General features: G+C 35.0%; 1 protein-coding gene across 3 annotated transcripts in view; it reads right to left on the bottom strand.

Moving 5' to 3' along the window:
• Positions 1 to 16,162, bottom strand: part of unm_sa1614 (un-named sa1614) — a 26,251-nt gene extending 10,089 nt beyond the window's left edge. Inside the window, exons 1-14 of one of the 3 annotated variants that reach the window (XM_060858795.1) lie at positions 15,777 to 16,162; positions 11,465 to 11,537; positions 10,511 to 10,656; positions 10,204 to 10,278; positions 9,591 to 9,640; positions 8,559 to 8,688; positions 8,310 to 8,395; positions 7,370 to 7,445; positions 6,419 to 6,505; positions 4,516 to 4,616; positions 4,187 to 4,256; positions 3,880 to 3,967; positions 3,422 to 3,470; positions 1,869 to 2,032 (exon numbers count right to left, since the gene is read on the bottom strand). In XM_060858795.1, the coding sequence (XP_060714778.1) occupies positions 1,869 to 2,032; positions 3,422 to 3,470; positions 3,880 to 3,967; positions 4,187 to 4,256; positions 4,516 to 4,616; positions 6,419 to 6,505; positions 7,370 to 7,445; positions 8,310 to 8,395; positions 8,559 to 8,688; positions 9,591 to 9,640; positions 10,204 to 10,278; positions 10,511 to 10,656; positions 11,465 to 11,537; positions 15,777 to 15,902 (1,321 nt within the window). In that variant the 5' untranslated portion in view covers positions 15,903 to 16,162. The remainder of the gene's footprint in view (positions 1 to 1,868; positions 2,033 to 3,421; positions 3,471 to 3,879; positions 3,968 to 4,186; positions 4,257 to 4,515; positions 4,617 to 6,418; positions 6,506 to 7,369; positions 7,446 to 8,309; positions 8,396 to 8,558; positions 8,689 to 9,590; positions 9,641 to 10,203; positions 10,279 to 10,510; positions 10,657 to 11,464; positions 11,538 to 15,776) is intronic. The other 2 variants (XM_060858793.1, XM_060858794.1) reach the window with 2 other exon arrangements.

Here is a 16,162-nt window from a genome sequence, read left to right as displayed (position 1 = left end):
TATAGAGCAAAGGTTTCATTTAAGGTAAATTGAAGTTCTAAATAGTACAATTTTCTTTTCATGGGATCTAGGGCGTCTACTTCTTTGTTTGATTTAATTAGGTTTTTTAGATAACTAAATTAGTCTAAGATGCAGTAGGTTGGCAAATGAACCACTAAAAGTGAAAAATCAACAGTTGCTCCAGAGTAGTATCTTCATTAACATTTTCAAATTGACTGCCCTTAAGAAAACATTGTGACTTGTAATCAAGTGATTGAATAATGAAGAATGTATAAATGGAATGAAATCAAATAGATACACATATAAATCTAATTAATTCAGAACATATAATAGAGAAATAATACAAAATCTAATATATATCAGCAAACTATTAAAAATTTTCCTACTACCTGAAAAGGTGGGGATTATTAATGTACTTGTTTATTTAAGTAAAACTGACAGCTGATTGTATTTCTGCAGAAGTTGGAGGAGAGGACTTTTAGGCTACAGTGTACTCTCTGTACTGAACTCTCTGTGTTTAAGGATGTGGTAGCCTAATGGTTAAGGTGTTGGTCTACCAACTGGAAAGTTGTGAGTTTGAATCCTATGTCCACCAGACTGCCACTGCTAGGCTCCTGAGCAAGGCCCTTAAGCACGTAATTGCTCTGTTGTCTAAAGAATGTGATAAAAATGTAAGTTGCTCTGGATAAGGGCGTCTGCTATATACTGGAAATCTAAATGAAAATGCTTGTGTGGTGTCTGGAAAATGGCCCTTTTCCATAGAGCGTCTATACACCTTATAAGCAGTAAACTCACACAGGTAACTAGTACATTAATGTCAAATTGTAAGCATTAATTTATACACTGTATGTGTTATGTCTCCTTTCTGTTGCATAACTGAAGAGCTTGAAAAGATCTGAACAACTTATGGCTTCTAGCAGGGTTTAAGCCATTTCAAAACTGATTTATATCTATATATATTTGCCTTTTCTCTGAACAATGATATACTGTAATTATCAAAATGAAACTATGAGGCGTGACTCAAAAGTCGATGGGTTCCATTTTGAGTTTGGTTCCTCTTAAGTGTTCTTCATGTCGTCTGCCTTTGTCTGGTTTGGTCATTTAGAATCTAAATCTACTTCCAGATTTCTGTAAAGCTGTTTGCACATTTATATATAGTTAGTTATATATAGTTCTCTCTCTCTCTCTCTCTCCCTCTCTCTATCGAGCTATATATGCCACTTCCGAGCTCCAAGTGTCTGATCATCTCTTCTTACGGAGCTACTTCATCAATCCTGACGTTCTACCCCTGGTTGGAGTCTTGTTGCCCGTTGGTCACCTTGCCATGGATTGATCTGCATGCTCAGCCAGTGACTCATGGGATTGTTGTGGATGGAGCCGCCTGGAGACTGTCATGTCTTCTTTGAACCAATGTTGCATCAATGTATGGTTTGGACTTTATCAGCAATCATTTGTAGACTTTGACAATAAGGAATTAGTGTTAGGTCTGTGGTGAACTCAGAGTTTGTGCTGATCCATTAGTTTCTCAAGAGTTCTTAGTTGCCAAATGAGGATGGGTTCTCTTTTGAGCCTGGTTCCTCTCATGGTTTCTTCATCATATCATCTCAGGGAGTTTTTCCTTGTCGCTTGCACATTAGGGATAGGGATAGATATATATATAGTATTTTAAGTTTTTTAATTAATTTTAAACTTTAAATTTATATATAATACGTATATATAATACGTATATATATATATATACGTATATAAAAATAAGAATAAAAATAAATAAATTATTAGTGCTTTTTAAAATCAACAACAGAGATATAGTGTTCTTGCGGAAGTAGCATTCAGACGGCCGTAATCAGTGTGCTGTATAGTTGAAGCACCTGGAGCACCACAGTCGCAGCAGACGTTGTTACCCGGCATACGGAGGATGTCCTCAATGATCGCCCGGGTCAGATCCTCCACGCTGCTCCCTCCACTCTGTTTGTGCTCATCCAGAGCCACATTCAGTGCCTGTTGCTTACTGTTAGTCAGCACCGAAATCCACCTGAAAAAAATATATATTCAGTAAAATGCTTTGAAAATGTATATTCATAAATGACATGTATCAAGGAAGCTAATCTATCAAAACTTTTCAGAATATAATAGCAGATTTTATATACTTGAATTTAAAAAGGGCCCAAAAAAGGTACACCATGTGGCTGGTAGCATGTGCAGTTGTGCTCAAAATTATTCATACCCCTTGGGCAAATCTACTTTGGCAAAACGTCCATTGTATTCAATAGTTGCTATGCACAAACCCAAATATGTGTTAGCTAAACTTCATTTGTCTACCAATAGATATGGCCAGAGAGTCTCTTTTGAACCTGTTCAAAATTAATCAAAATTAATGATAACACCTGCTCTGTAAGGTATAATTAAGGGGGAAAAGCTTTCATTATTCTCAGTCATTGTCACCATGGCCAGGAAGAAAGAACTCAGTCATGATCTTCATACACGTGTTGTCAATGCCCAAAGGCTACAAGGCCATTTCAAAAGAACTGGATGGCCCTGTATCAACCGTACAGAGTATCATAAAGAAGTTCAAGATGTTATACACTGTAAAAAATGGCATGGCAGGAAGCGCAAAATATCCTCTGCCTTCGCTAGAAAGCTCAGCCGTGATGCAAACAACAACTTGCGCGTCACCATCAAAGCTCTAATAGATGCCCTCAACCAAGCAGGTGTGACGGTATAACGAGCCACCATTCAGCAAATTCTTCATCGAGGTGGTCTCTATGGACAACATCCCAGAAAGACACAACTCCTTATATTCATGATTTATGATATATATTGAGTTATAATTAACAGGAACCTTCAAAGAGAAACTTTTTTTAATTTCCAATAAGGCTCACTGTAGTTACTGAAAAACACTAGGTTCTATGTCTAGTGTTTTAGAGTTTAAATAAATCTAGGCAGGGTTTATTTGCTAACTTTTCATGTAGTCTATATTTATTAATTGTCTTTGCCTGATTTTTATTATTTTAATATTTTTCAGCCAACATAGTGGTTTTTGGTCAACACATTTGTGCAGTGGGTGGCATGGCTCTTTGGTTCTGTTGGATCCGGTGGCAGTTTTTTCCAGCTTTGTAACTCTAAATCAGTTCCTGAAGATAAATTAATGTAATCTTACTGTTGTACAAATATCTGTATGCAACTTTGAATATTTGTAACTTATGTTTGTATGTATGTATGTATGTATGTATGTATGTATGTATGTATGTATGTATATGTCAAAAAATAAATAAATATAGATGCTTACAATTTCAGGGTTTTTTATGATTAATATTTCTTTTGCTTATGTTAAAATATAAGTAATCAGTCATATCTGCTCTGAGCGGTACAGCATCCAAAAACAATGCAGCAATGCATTCCCATTACTGTAAATGTAACTTACGCTACACAGTCAGGTTCATCCTCTGCGAGAAAGTGATAAGTGCGGTTATCTGCAACAAAGACACATATGAACAAACAATGAACATTGGAGAACTTGTTAAGTACTGACAGCTAAATTTATACAATTTAAATAAGATAAGGAATCAGGCAATATAGGCACCATACACTATTTCAAAATTAACTACTATAAATCGAGAGTTTTTCAAGCTCTCTTGAGAGAGATGGGACTCCCTCTGACTTGAAATATTCAATTAGACAATATATAATATATAATATACCAATCTCATACAGAAAAAAAGGCTAATGGCCAATGCTATAAGAAACAAATGGAATGCTGTTATTATATACGTGCAGCAGGATGCATGACTATCATCAGTGATTTATTCATTTCACTTAAGGTTATACCACAGTGGACTAAACCATAACATTGGTTGAAGAGAGTGCTTTATAATTACTCACGAGAGATGAGGTCAAAACATTTCTTGTCCTCCAAATTGGGTTTAACCTGGCAGGTCAGGAGGTTCAGTTTGGCTGGTGATTTGTGTGGCTTAGCGAGAACACAATAAGACAAACTTATTTTTTGTCTATAAAGTAGTTGTTAAATAATTGTCTGATCTGTAATTTGAAGCGTAATGCATCACTGGTATTTAAGTTATTTTTTTAAAATTCATTAAACAAAACTTGACAGGAAAAGCAAATGTGTCTTTAGATAAAATTGTCATAGGCTAGAGCTGAATACTAAATTTAACATAGTGGTCATGCTTACAGTTCCATGAGCAATGGTGAGATAGCAATTCTGCACAGTGCACTTCCTTTTCTGCCACATCTTTCTCAACCTGTAGTAGGCAGGAATATAATTACAACACATACCACACAAATCAAAACCCACTAATCTTAATACAGAGGCTAGTTTTCAAACTTCTCTGTTCTGATTTTAATGCTATTTCCTCTTGTAATATAGACAACAGTGTCAAATAAATGGCAACATAGGAATAAAAAGTTAAACTGTAATTGATGCATTTAATGGATAGTCGTTCTACAATACTGGAATTAAAACAGATATGAATAAATGTGGAAATAAATATATTTATTTACCCATCACTCTTCTTATAGAGGTAGCCTGATTTATCTGTTCCATATTGCTTGTTGCCTTGAAGTTGGTGCATGCTGTACACAGTTTGTTTAGATAAGGAATCCTACAACACACACACACACACACACACACACACACACACACACACACACACACACAGGTTAAGATGGCATCCATTAGACTTTCTAAATGCAAGTTACTATTGTCTCATTATTTATTGGATCACTAATAAAAAGACACAAATGTATTTGTGCTTCACTGCTGATTTGGCCTGAAAGGCAAATACTGAAGACGACAGTGACGACGCAATGTTTAACTTGCACCAAGCATGCATATCGTTATTACTGCACCAAAAGGCACTAAAGTACATTAAAATATAAAAAATTAGAAACAATAAAGTGTAACATAAACAATGAAAACACTAGATGGCAAACACAGATCTCTAGCAAATACAAATAATCACTACAATTGGATTCATTTCAACAGATGTACCACTGCATATACAAAGCCATGAATGTAAACTTACCCTCCTGGACTGAATGAGTGCATTGAGAAAAAGAATGAATGTTTAATTACTAACACTTAATTATATTTAAACTACAGAGTTTATCAGAGTCAGTAACTATTGCAGATATATACGTACACCTACAGATCTATGCAATTATTTTTGTAATGTGATTTGTCATCCAGGCCTGATTACTGGTATTACTGGTGCCAGGCACACTGATTTGAATATTTCTATAACTGCTGATTTCCTGGGATTTTCACATAACAGTCTCTAGAGTTTTCCCAGAATGGTACAATAAAGAAAAAACATCCAGTGAGCAGCAGTTCTACAGACTGACATGCCCAGTTGATAAAAGAGGTCAACAAAAATGGCCAGAGACTTTTGAGCTGAAAGAAAGGCTAAAGTAAATTAGACAATCATTCTGTACAATTGTGGTGAGGAGAAAAGAATCTCAGAGTTTACAACACCTGGAACAATGGCTACAACATCTGCTATAACAGGACTATGAAAGACAAGAACAGAAAGCTGAGGCTGCAGTGGACATTGGATTAACCAAACTGTACAATAAAATCTCAGTTAGATCAGATAAATCTCAATTTCTGTTGGTGCACACATGGTACGATCAGCTGGCTGATGGATGTGGTGTAATGGTGTAGGGAATGTTTTCTGGCATACATATGGCCTATTAATACCAATCAATCATTGCTTGATTGCCACAGTCAATTTGAGTATTGTTGCTGACCATGTGTATCCTTTAATGATCACAAACTACCATCTTCTAATAGCTACTTCCAGCATGATAATGCACCATGTCACAAAGATCCTAATAAACTGCTCACTGAGGGTTAACGTTCCTAACATTTAGTGTTTCCCAATCACAGTTTTGCACTTCCTGTGACTTAGTCTTCTAGCAAATTTCTAATTTGGTTGGACATAAGGCATTCATTTCCTGTTCTAACCTAGTTGTTATCTCTGAAAAGAAAAAAGTGCAAGAACAAATGACTGATAACATCCGCTGGCACAAAATGCACATCTTTTAATCCAAAACTTCACTTATAATACTGCTTACCAGGAAATCATCTTACCAGGCCGAAAAACTGTATTTTTTTATGTATTTCATGCAAACATTTACAATATAGCATGAACTGGTAATTTGTCCTTCTGGAAGACACCAGTAGGAGGAGAAACCCTTTAAAAACTAGAATTGGTAACCCTTTAATAAAAATCGATATAGAAAAAGACATTAGTAGAAAACACATTAGTTAAGATAAATCGGCTAGCTGCATATTTAAGCTACTGCTGTTATTAGTTTAAGATGTAAAACAGAAAAAAAAATTACATGAAAATGAAAATGTATGGTAGTGCCATGTTGAACGACAGCAGGTAAGTGTGATTACCTCCTTAAGTTCAGGCTGCAGGGCAGATCTTAGCTGGTCCCTGAGAGAAAACAGCTGCCTCTTCTCTTCATCCTGACTTTGCTTCATCTACACACAAATATGCCCACAAACAAAGACACAGTACACATGAAATCGCTATAAACTCACACTAGACATACATAACACATTCTTTCCTGATTTCCTGTTAAGCATGATTCTGCTTATGGAGCAGTATTACAAAATTTTGAAGCAACATACATAATCATTTTGAAAATTTGTAAATATATGGTTTTGCAGGTGGTAAAGCTTGATTTATAAACATGGTAAGGAATTTTGAATGTTGACTAAAAGACGATTGTGCCAAAATATAAAATAAAGATTTCTTCCACAGGGAGAGATATATTATTGCCAGATTATAAACTCTGTATCTGATGCCTAGGTGAGTTACTGATCTCTAATATGAGTGGATGCCATTTAGCCATTATTGCATGTCTGGCCTGAAGACACCTATAAATATGCATAATTCCATGAAAAGAACCTTCCCTACAGAAAGAAAAAAAACATAAACCTAAAGCCTAAACCTAAAACATAAACATAAAATGAAGCTGAAAGAGCCTAATGACTGATCCACTAGTACATTCAAACTGAGTCTTATTGCTAGTGGCAGCTGCAGAATAAGATGTCCTTTGAATGTTGATAAGCTGACCTAGCCTCACACACACACACACACACACACACACACACACACACACACACACACACACACACACACACACATGAAACGAGAGGGTAGAATGCACCTGGGTTCTAATACTTTGAGCTGATTGACTATAGCTCTTTTCGAAAGATTTTCATGTTAGAGGCCAATAATTTGAATTTCCTGCCTGTTTTGGGGATGTGCATGTAAGATCTGGCCTTACTATATAGCTATTTGAATAAAGAGATGATTTTCTAATGTAAAAATACACTTACAGAGCTGAGTTTTCCACTGAGGGTGTCAATGTACTGCTTCAGCTTCTCTGTGGCAGCAAAGCACTCCTGAAAGAAACTGACAAAGGAAACCAATGTAATTACCATCAGCACCAAAAGTTTGCTGTTACCTCAGTCCCATCTCTCTCCTCCTTCTCTCCTCATCACTTTCTCTCTATTTCTCCATCCACCATGTATTATCAGGCATTCCACACATAACAGTAAGAACTTTTCTGACAGCACAGGACAAAAAGATATGCTGGTAAACCTCACATGTGAAGAGGACATGGTTTTCTATGCTTCTTTTTGTAGAGCTGCATACGTCGACTAAAGCTTTGACTAGTTATTTGCAATTAACACTATACCAGTTATGTTTTCATTGGTTTAATTTGTAATCTTTCTAAATTGTTTCTGCTGTTTCCAATATCCACTTGATCTGGACGAGCTCATGGTTTATCAGCTCAGGATTTTATATTTCTTTGGCCTGGTTGTTAGCTCAGCACACAGACAAAGCAACACTGCCTCTTTCTTACCCAAGGACATTTTTATACGTTTTTGTTTTTAAACTATGAGCCGCTTGAGCCCTTATTTTGGTACAATTGGTGAAATGTGAATGCTGTTTTCAAGCAAGAGACCAGATCCTTGTTTACTATGGCTGTTCAATTAGAAATTTCAAATAGTCTCAGAAATTAATTCCATCATTTATATTCATCCTGCTGTTTTGTTTATAGCATTGATATTTATACACTCATATGAACAATACACTGCAAAAGCTTTGTGCCCTTGCATCAAGTTGCATGAATTGCAGGAGCTTTATTTACTTCATTGATGAAGACAGCCCCCTAGTGTCATATAAAACATTATTTAACAGATCAATACCTATGTGAAATGAAAACATTCATGTTCGTGTGATGCAAAATAAAGGAAAATGGCCTCATCTTACTTGTCCTGGGAGTAGTAGTGCTTTATGAGGTTCTGGAGCAGATCCACACCTTTCTTGCTTTTAATTTCATTCACTTTAATGAGGTACTGTGTAAAAATAGAACATGAAGCAACACAATAAGATGTGTTTAGATAGATAGATAGATAGATAGATAGATAGATAGATAGATAGATAGATAGATAGATAGATAGATAGATAGATAGATTTGTGTGTTAGGGAGAGAGAGAGAACTAAGTGCTGAGTGCTCACCTCACACATCTGCAGCTGAAACATTCGACGTTCCTTCTCTAGGTCCTCTGCAATCTCTCCACCTCTCACCTCTGTCCTGACCATGCCGTACTGTTTTGCCAGCTCCCTCTTCTCCTTCTCTATCTTATTGCTTCAGAGAGACAAGGCACATGTTTAACTCCACTGTGTATGTGAAGTGTATTTGAAAGATTATATAATTAGTGGAAAAAATGAGTTAGGTACTGAAATAACTTCAGAGGTTAGGCTTTATGTAGGTAATGATCGGGGGATTCTAAGAGCTGAACAAATATTACTAGATAACATACAACATACGTCATAACAAACTGTCAGTGCATGATAAACTAGGGTTAAAGGGAAGTTCTTTTTCTAAGTTTCCTTTTTAAGTGTTCTTCATTTATGAGAGCAACACAGTGACATGGGAAGTGAGTGTCCAGATCATAAGACCTGATGACAAATACTAAAAGAAACTAAAGCAGGAACTCCACAAGAAAAGGGTTTGCAACTGAAAAAATACGAAAAAAACCCCACATACTGTATATAGGTAAGATGTGTATGATCAATTTATTGCACAATTTACCTACAATCTATTTAGCATATTAATGAAAAAATGCTTTTCGTCCTGGAACACGGCTGACAGAAAGACTTGCACAACCAGTTATATCGCACTTGTCATGTATATTAATGAGGCACCTGTGTTAATTTACATGCACTTAACCAGCTAAACTGGAAACAGCCACACATGCAAATGGTCTCTAAAAGGTTTGTAATTAGCGCTTCTTTTTGTGAGTCTAGACCTCTGGAAAATGCTGTTTTCCCTAGAACAGCCAGTTATTGATCTCTAAGTAAGAGGAAATGGCTTTATTTTACTCTCTTTTTATGGCAACCATATGCAACAATATTGCTGCCTAAAAATCATAATAATGCTTCTATTGCATTAACATATTGGAAGCGACTTTTGTACACCATAACTATATAAGTAGCATTGCATGCCAGTATTACAAAACCTTAAACTTAAACACAGCAGACACTCACAATTTACTCTCATAATCCCTCCATGCCTTGTCAAAAGGCTTCTTCAAATCCTGGGGAAAAATATGTCAGTATTAAAATGAGATTTTTTTTTTAAATCTAACAATAGAAAATGAAATAATATGACAAAATTCAGGGATTTCAATCGAATACACGTCAAGTCAATAAAATATTATTTCTATAGTGCTTTCAATAAAAAACACTGTCACAAAGCAGCTTATAATGAATGTAGATATACGTTTAGATTCATAATGAGAAAGCTAGAGGTGACACTGGTGAGGAAAATCTCCTTGAAAATAACATGAGGAAGAAAACCTATAGTGGACTTAAAGTGGACTTCTCTTAAAAAAAAGTTTTATATTTATACACTGTTTTTTTAAGGATTTATATGAGCATGATGGACTTCATGACTAATATATACATTTGTAGGGGGAAAATGCCTTCCATGCCCTATCCATTTTCTGTCCTATCCTTTTTCTATAGACATTTAAGGCCATAAGGATTTGAACAGTGACACAAGTTTTGTAATTTCTTTATACATAAGTTTACTATATCCAAGAACATCTGTACAGTTTCAGAAAGACCAAATCTACCACATTTGTCTTTTTAAACTTACACCTTTAACCTCTTTCAAATCCCCTTTCACCAGTGAGTCCAGGAAGAAGTTGATATTGTGAAGCATGCTCTTTAACTGTGGGAAAATAATGTAGAATGTTAAAGAATGTAAAGAATCGTTCTTTATTTAAGCAACTCTTTCTCTTTTTATGACAAAATAGTCTGTAAGCTGTGAACTGTAAACAAAACCGTAAACCGAGAAGTTAATAGTTTGAAGTTTAAAAAGGTATAATTTCAATTCATTCCATAACTAACAACAAAGTAGGCCCAGCACTGGCCAGAGGGGGTTTTGTCCCTCAATGACTCACCAAGTTCTTCATTGGTGTCAGAAGCTCTTTGGAGAATTCAGCAAACTTATTAAAGGCAGAGGCCACTTCCTGCTCTCCATTGTTACGGAAATTGACAGCTAGTTTCTCCATGGAGTTGATATACAGCTCAAAATGTGATATGTGGTCTTGTGGGAAAACAAATGTGAACATAAATGAATTTGAATATAAATTAAAAATATCCGAATTGTATCTTTAAGAACATAACATACCCTACATGAATCGTCACTATAGCATTTCAATATCTCAAAAATGTTCCTGAAATGAAAATGTTCATGACTTTTTCTAAGGTTAGTACAGTAGTAACGGAGATATTTTGTACACAGCGGACAACACTGCCACTATTTCTAAAGCATCATTCCTGTCTGAATCATCTAGGCGTGTCAAAGAATGTCCCAGAATTTTGATGACTATGGTTTGTCATCTGCTTCCTGCTCTGAAACAGTGCTCTTTTATCTTCTATGTCTATACCAAGGAGATCAAAATTAGACAAAAAATTATAAACACAATGTTTTTTACAGAATTTTGTTAATTTCCATCGCACAAATTATGCTTATATTAGCTATGGGCTTATATTTACTGTTCTACTTGCATGTTTTACAAAATTACCAAGGCACTTTAACAAAAACCAAACAGTCAAAATTTTGTATTTCTGCTAATAGTTTTGAGCAATCTTCTTTTGTGCTTCAATGGTTCCTGTTCTCTAATTATGACCACTGTGTTTTTCATTGCAGTGCTTCGGTTATTTTATGAAACATGCCAGTAGAACCCACAGCTAACGTATTCTAAATTTCAGCAATGAATATTCCGAACAATATTTTAGAAAAATCAAATGCTAATAGTTTATTCTTTAATTTGAATCTTCACTGTACATCTATTTAAAATGAAAAATAAACTGAGACATTATCTGTCATTCTGGATTAGTGACAATGTTACCTTGACCAGAGGCATGCTTGGCTTTGGAAGCTTTCTTCATTTTCTGCAACACTGCACGGTCACAGTCCAAAACCTACAAAACAAATAGATTGTAATAGGTAAGTCCTGTTAACGACAATGAACTGATCTTAAAAAACCTGTATAATGGTTCATAGGTCTTGGGGCCCATTAATACATATTCTGATGGTTTCAGATGGACGACCACACATTGCAAGGAGATCTATGCAAGAATTGCAGACAATTTTAGAATTGTCAGTACAGAGATTTGAAAAGTATCTTTATAGACATTTTAACTATTCATAGAAAATACATCAATTAATTAACCATAACCTTTCAAAATGCATTTGTCATACATATATTCATACAATTATGTCTGGAATACACTGAAATTTACCCTCACATCTAAAAAAGAAATTCAGTGAAAAGTTTTGACAGTGACACTTGTAATTTTCCAGATACTTAAGTCATAGTTGCACAGAAACCACAAGAAAAATAACATCCACTTTTAGACAACAAGGTTATTTAAACAAAATCCTTTTCACTGAAACCAATAAGTAACCAAACAGGATAACATCCACACTAACGTCCTCTACACTGTTGACTTGTTCTGAAACGAGGGTCTTTGTTAACTTCTTTATGAAATTGTAATTGGTCCTAAGCTTTGTATTTAGTTTGTTTAGCTTGTTTAGTATAAGTTTTCTTATACCTGATACTGACACTGATTTCAGATGCATTTTGCACTTCACCTCCTCCTGCACATATCTACAATTAGTATACAATAATAATAAATACATATATTTCAAAGAATACAGTATGTGGTATGAAATATTTCATGCAAATGGTGGAAAGGAATTCCATAACTCTTAGTACAAATTTACAATCATAGTATAAATGTTCCTGATTCTGTAAAGAACATACTGACTAAAGAATAACAATTCTGAACAAATCTTTGCAGAAACATTTCCTGTTTCAGCAATTCAAGCAAGTTGCAAAAAATTTTGCCTTCCTAAGGCTCATGCTGGGTACATATCCATGTTGTAACAACAGAATTATTCTTGCTATAACTAACAGATGTTATGCAATGCATCGATGTGTGCACAAATGTAACTAGAGCAAAACTGAGAAAACACTGAGAAAATGGTAACAGCAATTTAGACAATAGCTGAGACTACCATCATTGTTATTAAGTGTGGAACATAATCATGTACTTTTAGATTTACATTATTAGAGAGTGATTTAGCTTGGAATGCACTTCATGTGCTGTAACTGATGGGGCCTTGGGGGGATATCAAATCTATTTGTCTTTACTGCAGGAAACTTTTAAACTTTTAAGCCAATGGTTTCATTATGTGGATGAGCCACTATATAGTGTATGTAGTACGTACCATACATAGAGTGTATGATGTTTGCAGCTTGATCGAATAAATAAGGAAAAATAACAGTAATCATTTTTTTAATGTTTTAATCCAAACTGCCATTAGACACTGCAAACTGCTTTGTGCATAAAAGTGTGATAAACTCAGCCAAGATGACACTGAGGACAAGAGGACAACATACAACCTAACTTAAGCTCATCTTACACAGGGGAGACTTAGGGGTGTCTGGGAAACAGTGTAGGCAGCAGGGTGGCCACTAGATTTTCCTTTTACGATAACAGAACATCCAACTGTAATATTAACAGCAAAAGCATATTCTTTACTGAATCTTTATTGTGTCTTATACTGAACTGCACCATCCAAGTCTAAATGAATTGTGAATTTTCACTGGTCCCAAATGAAAAATATAAATCTCTAAAATAGTATAAAATAATAAATCTACAAAGGAAATGCACCATGAATTAGAGTAAGGTTCTGTGTCTAGTGATGAGTTTGCAACAGACGGCAGAGAAATCAACATTTAGGTGGACATAAGCGCAACATTTCCTTACACTACAGTGAGCCTGACAACTGTAGCGGAAGAAGTATGGCAACTCATCAGTATGGCCTGGGGGATTTCCGTTTGCAAGGGGAAGTGGATAATTGTAACAGCCTATGTTCTGTGCCTGTGATAATACTAAGTCAAGTCAGGCATAAATAAAACAAAACAAACAAACAAATGAATAAATCATCTAGAATACACACATAGATTCAGTTTAATACTCAAACAAATGTTTAATCTGATGTATGATGGTAATGTGATCTGATTTGTCTTTTATAAATATTGTGTTGTTATATTATTCTGTTCTATGCTGCAGCTCAACTAAATTAACCTGGGTCTATTGAACCAGGTAAATCAAGCCATGATATTAAGCTTTCCATGTAAATGTTGGTATTTGGCCTGTGTGATGTGTATCATTTAAACTTTCCAATTACATGTCACATTCTCCATCTAACAGTTCCTCTGCTAATCTCAACGGACCTAATTTACTCAAAGCATCATATAAGAAGAAGTAGTTAAACTTCCCCATAACATATTTGTGTAAGTAATACAAAAATTACCATTTGATGCATTTGCTCTCCAGTTGATTAGACTAGAGTACACAGATCAATTTAGAGAGATAGTTTGCTCTGTTGATTTTCTGAGCATCTCAGATATGAGAATTGACATCTCAGTAAAATTATCTATTTTTTATTGTTCCATTTAAATTCTTAGTTGAAGAAGAATTTAAATGTGGATTCAAGGCTCAACAGTAAGCTTTGAAAGTAAATAGAATAAAGAAAATTAAAATGTGCTGCTACAAAGAATAGTAGCTCTAAACAAAGACCAGAACAAAACCATAGTGTTACTACTTAGGTTATGCAGCTGAATGAGTGCTAATTCTGAATTCATTCATTTTTATGTTCGCACTAATCTAACGATCTTTCCCCATTTGAGCTAATCTGAGATTTAAGGTGTCTCTAATAATGACTAGTTTTAAGATATGCACAGAAGCTGCTGTTCTGTAATCGCTATAGAATTATAGATTTTCTAACCATTCTCTCTGTACCATCAAGCCCTGCAGGCTATAAATGTGCCGAGTTCACTAGTGGCAGTGAACTCGGATGAAGCTTGAATCATCAGGCATGTAATGTGCTACACTGTTCAGTTCACACTGCTTTTCACAGCTTAGGTCATTACCATGGTTACCTGATAATATAACATGCTTCCTAGAATTAGAGGAAGTCACCATCCTTATTGTTCTGGGCATGACACTGAATGCATTTTGCAATTTGGTGCAAAAATGGCACAACATGCATAAGAGGAGGGCTTGATGACTACTTACACCATTTTATCCTGACCACATGTTTTGCTTTGTTTCATTGTTATTTGTTTGGGAGATGTGGGGATTCCAAAAGTGTATGTAATGGATTACCCCGCATTTGTAAACTGGATATAGGTACAGGACATAAATACAGAATGAACCTAAACATAATACAAAACATAGGATATCTACATGTGATGAGTAGTAAATACATATTTTAATATATGTTGAATATTTATCCTAAAAACACTAATTAGTTTCAATATCAGAGGAAATGATCAGAGTCGCTATTTGTGTTAATAATGAATAAATCTAGAAAACATGTATGTTTATGCTGATTATGAAACCTTGAAATCAATACAATATTCAAGACAAGGTTGTAAAGTGAAATAAATTGCACTAGAAGGTAAAAAAATCGATTTTGATAAAAAAAATAAATAAATAAATAAATAAATAAATAAATAAATAAATAAATAAATAAATAAATAAATAAATAAATAAATAAATAAAAATATAAAATGCATAAGGGTGACAGAAAGTATAGATTTAATAACCATGAGCTTGGTTCAGCACAGCTCTCCACACAGCAAAACCTAAGTGGACCAAATACACAGCCCTTTAACAAAGACCATGCGTAATAACGGCTGCTACATCTTCATTAGATTTGATCTCAGCATATAGACGTATTTTTTTAAGGGCTTTTTCTTTTTAAATAAAAGAAAAACACGCCCTGTTCAGACAGCAGACACACAATCCGTTAGACAAAGTGGACAAAGAGCTTGAAGCTGCTTAAAGCGGAACAAGAGAAACGTTCGAATTAAAGGGAGCGCGTTTCCAGTTTATATCTCCTTCCTGTTAGTTCGGTGGTAAAAAAAAAAAAAAAAAAAAAGCACAATAGAAGTAAAACACGTCCAAAATCCCAAAATATAGGATTTATTAGGGTATTATGTGTTTATTTATTTCCAACCAGCCCAGAGGTATCCAAGCAAAGCGCACTCCAGCTCTCACAGCTGGTAAAGTAGCTGTGATGAACGCCTGGATGTTATGAGATGTTCTGTTGTAGAGTATTAAGGAGGACTAGTGTCAACATACCTCTTCAATATTGTTAACAGAATTCCTGCAACTTGTCATCCTCGTGATGAAGGAGGAGGTTGTTGGAGAGCTGTAGTCCTCCAAAGTCTCAGCGATGAAATCCTCCACAGATATGAACTCAGGCATTATTGTTCGGGTGATGGGTTGTGAAAAATAAATATGCTTTATTTTTTAATTTTTATTATTATTATTATTATTATTATTATTATTTTAATAAATCGAATTAAGGTTCATGAAAAAAATATGAACGAAAAGTCGCTGTGTGTATCTGTGTCAGGCTACTGCAAAACATAGTCTATAAAAAGCAGTGTAGTGAAGTGCATAAGTGTTTTCCTCTTGTCTGTCGAGCGCCCGTGTATAAAGAGGACAATGATGTTTGCTCATGA

Source organism: Tachysurus vachellii, chromosome 22 (genome assembly GCF_030014155.1).
Source record: "Tachysurus vachellii isolate PV-2020 chromosome 22, HZAU_Pvac_v1, whole genome shotgun sequence".
Classification (NCBI taxonomy): domain Eukaryota; kingdom Metazoa; phylum Chordata; class Actinopteri; order Siluriformes; family Bagridae; genus Tachysurus; species Tachysurus vachellii.
The sequence above is the reverse complement of the archived record's forward strand: the minus strand, read 5'-3'. Positions and strand labels throughout refer to the sequence as shown.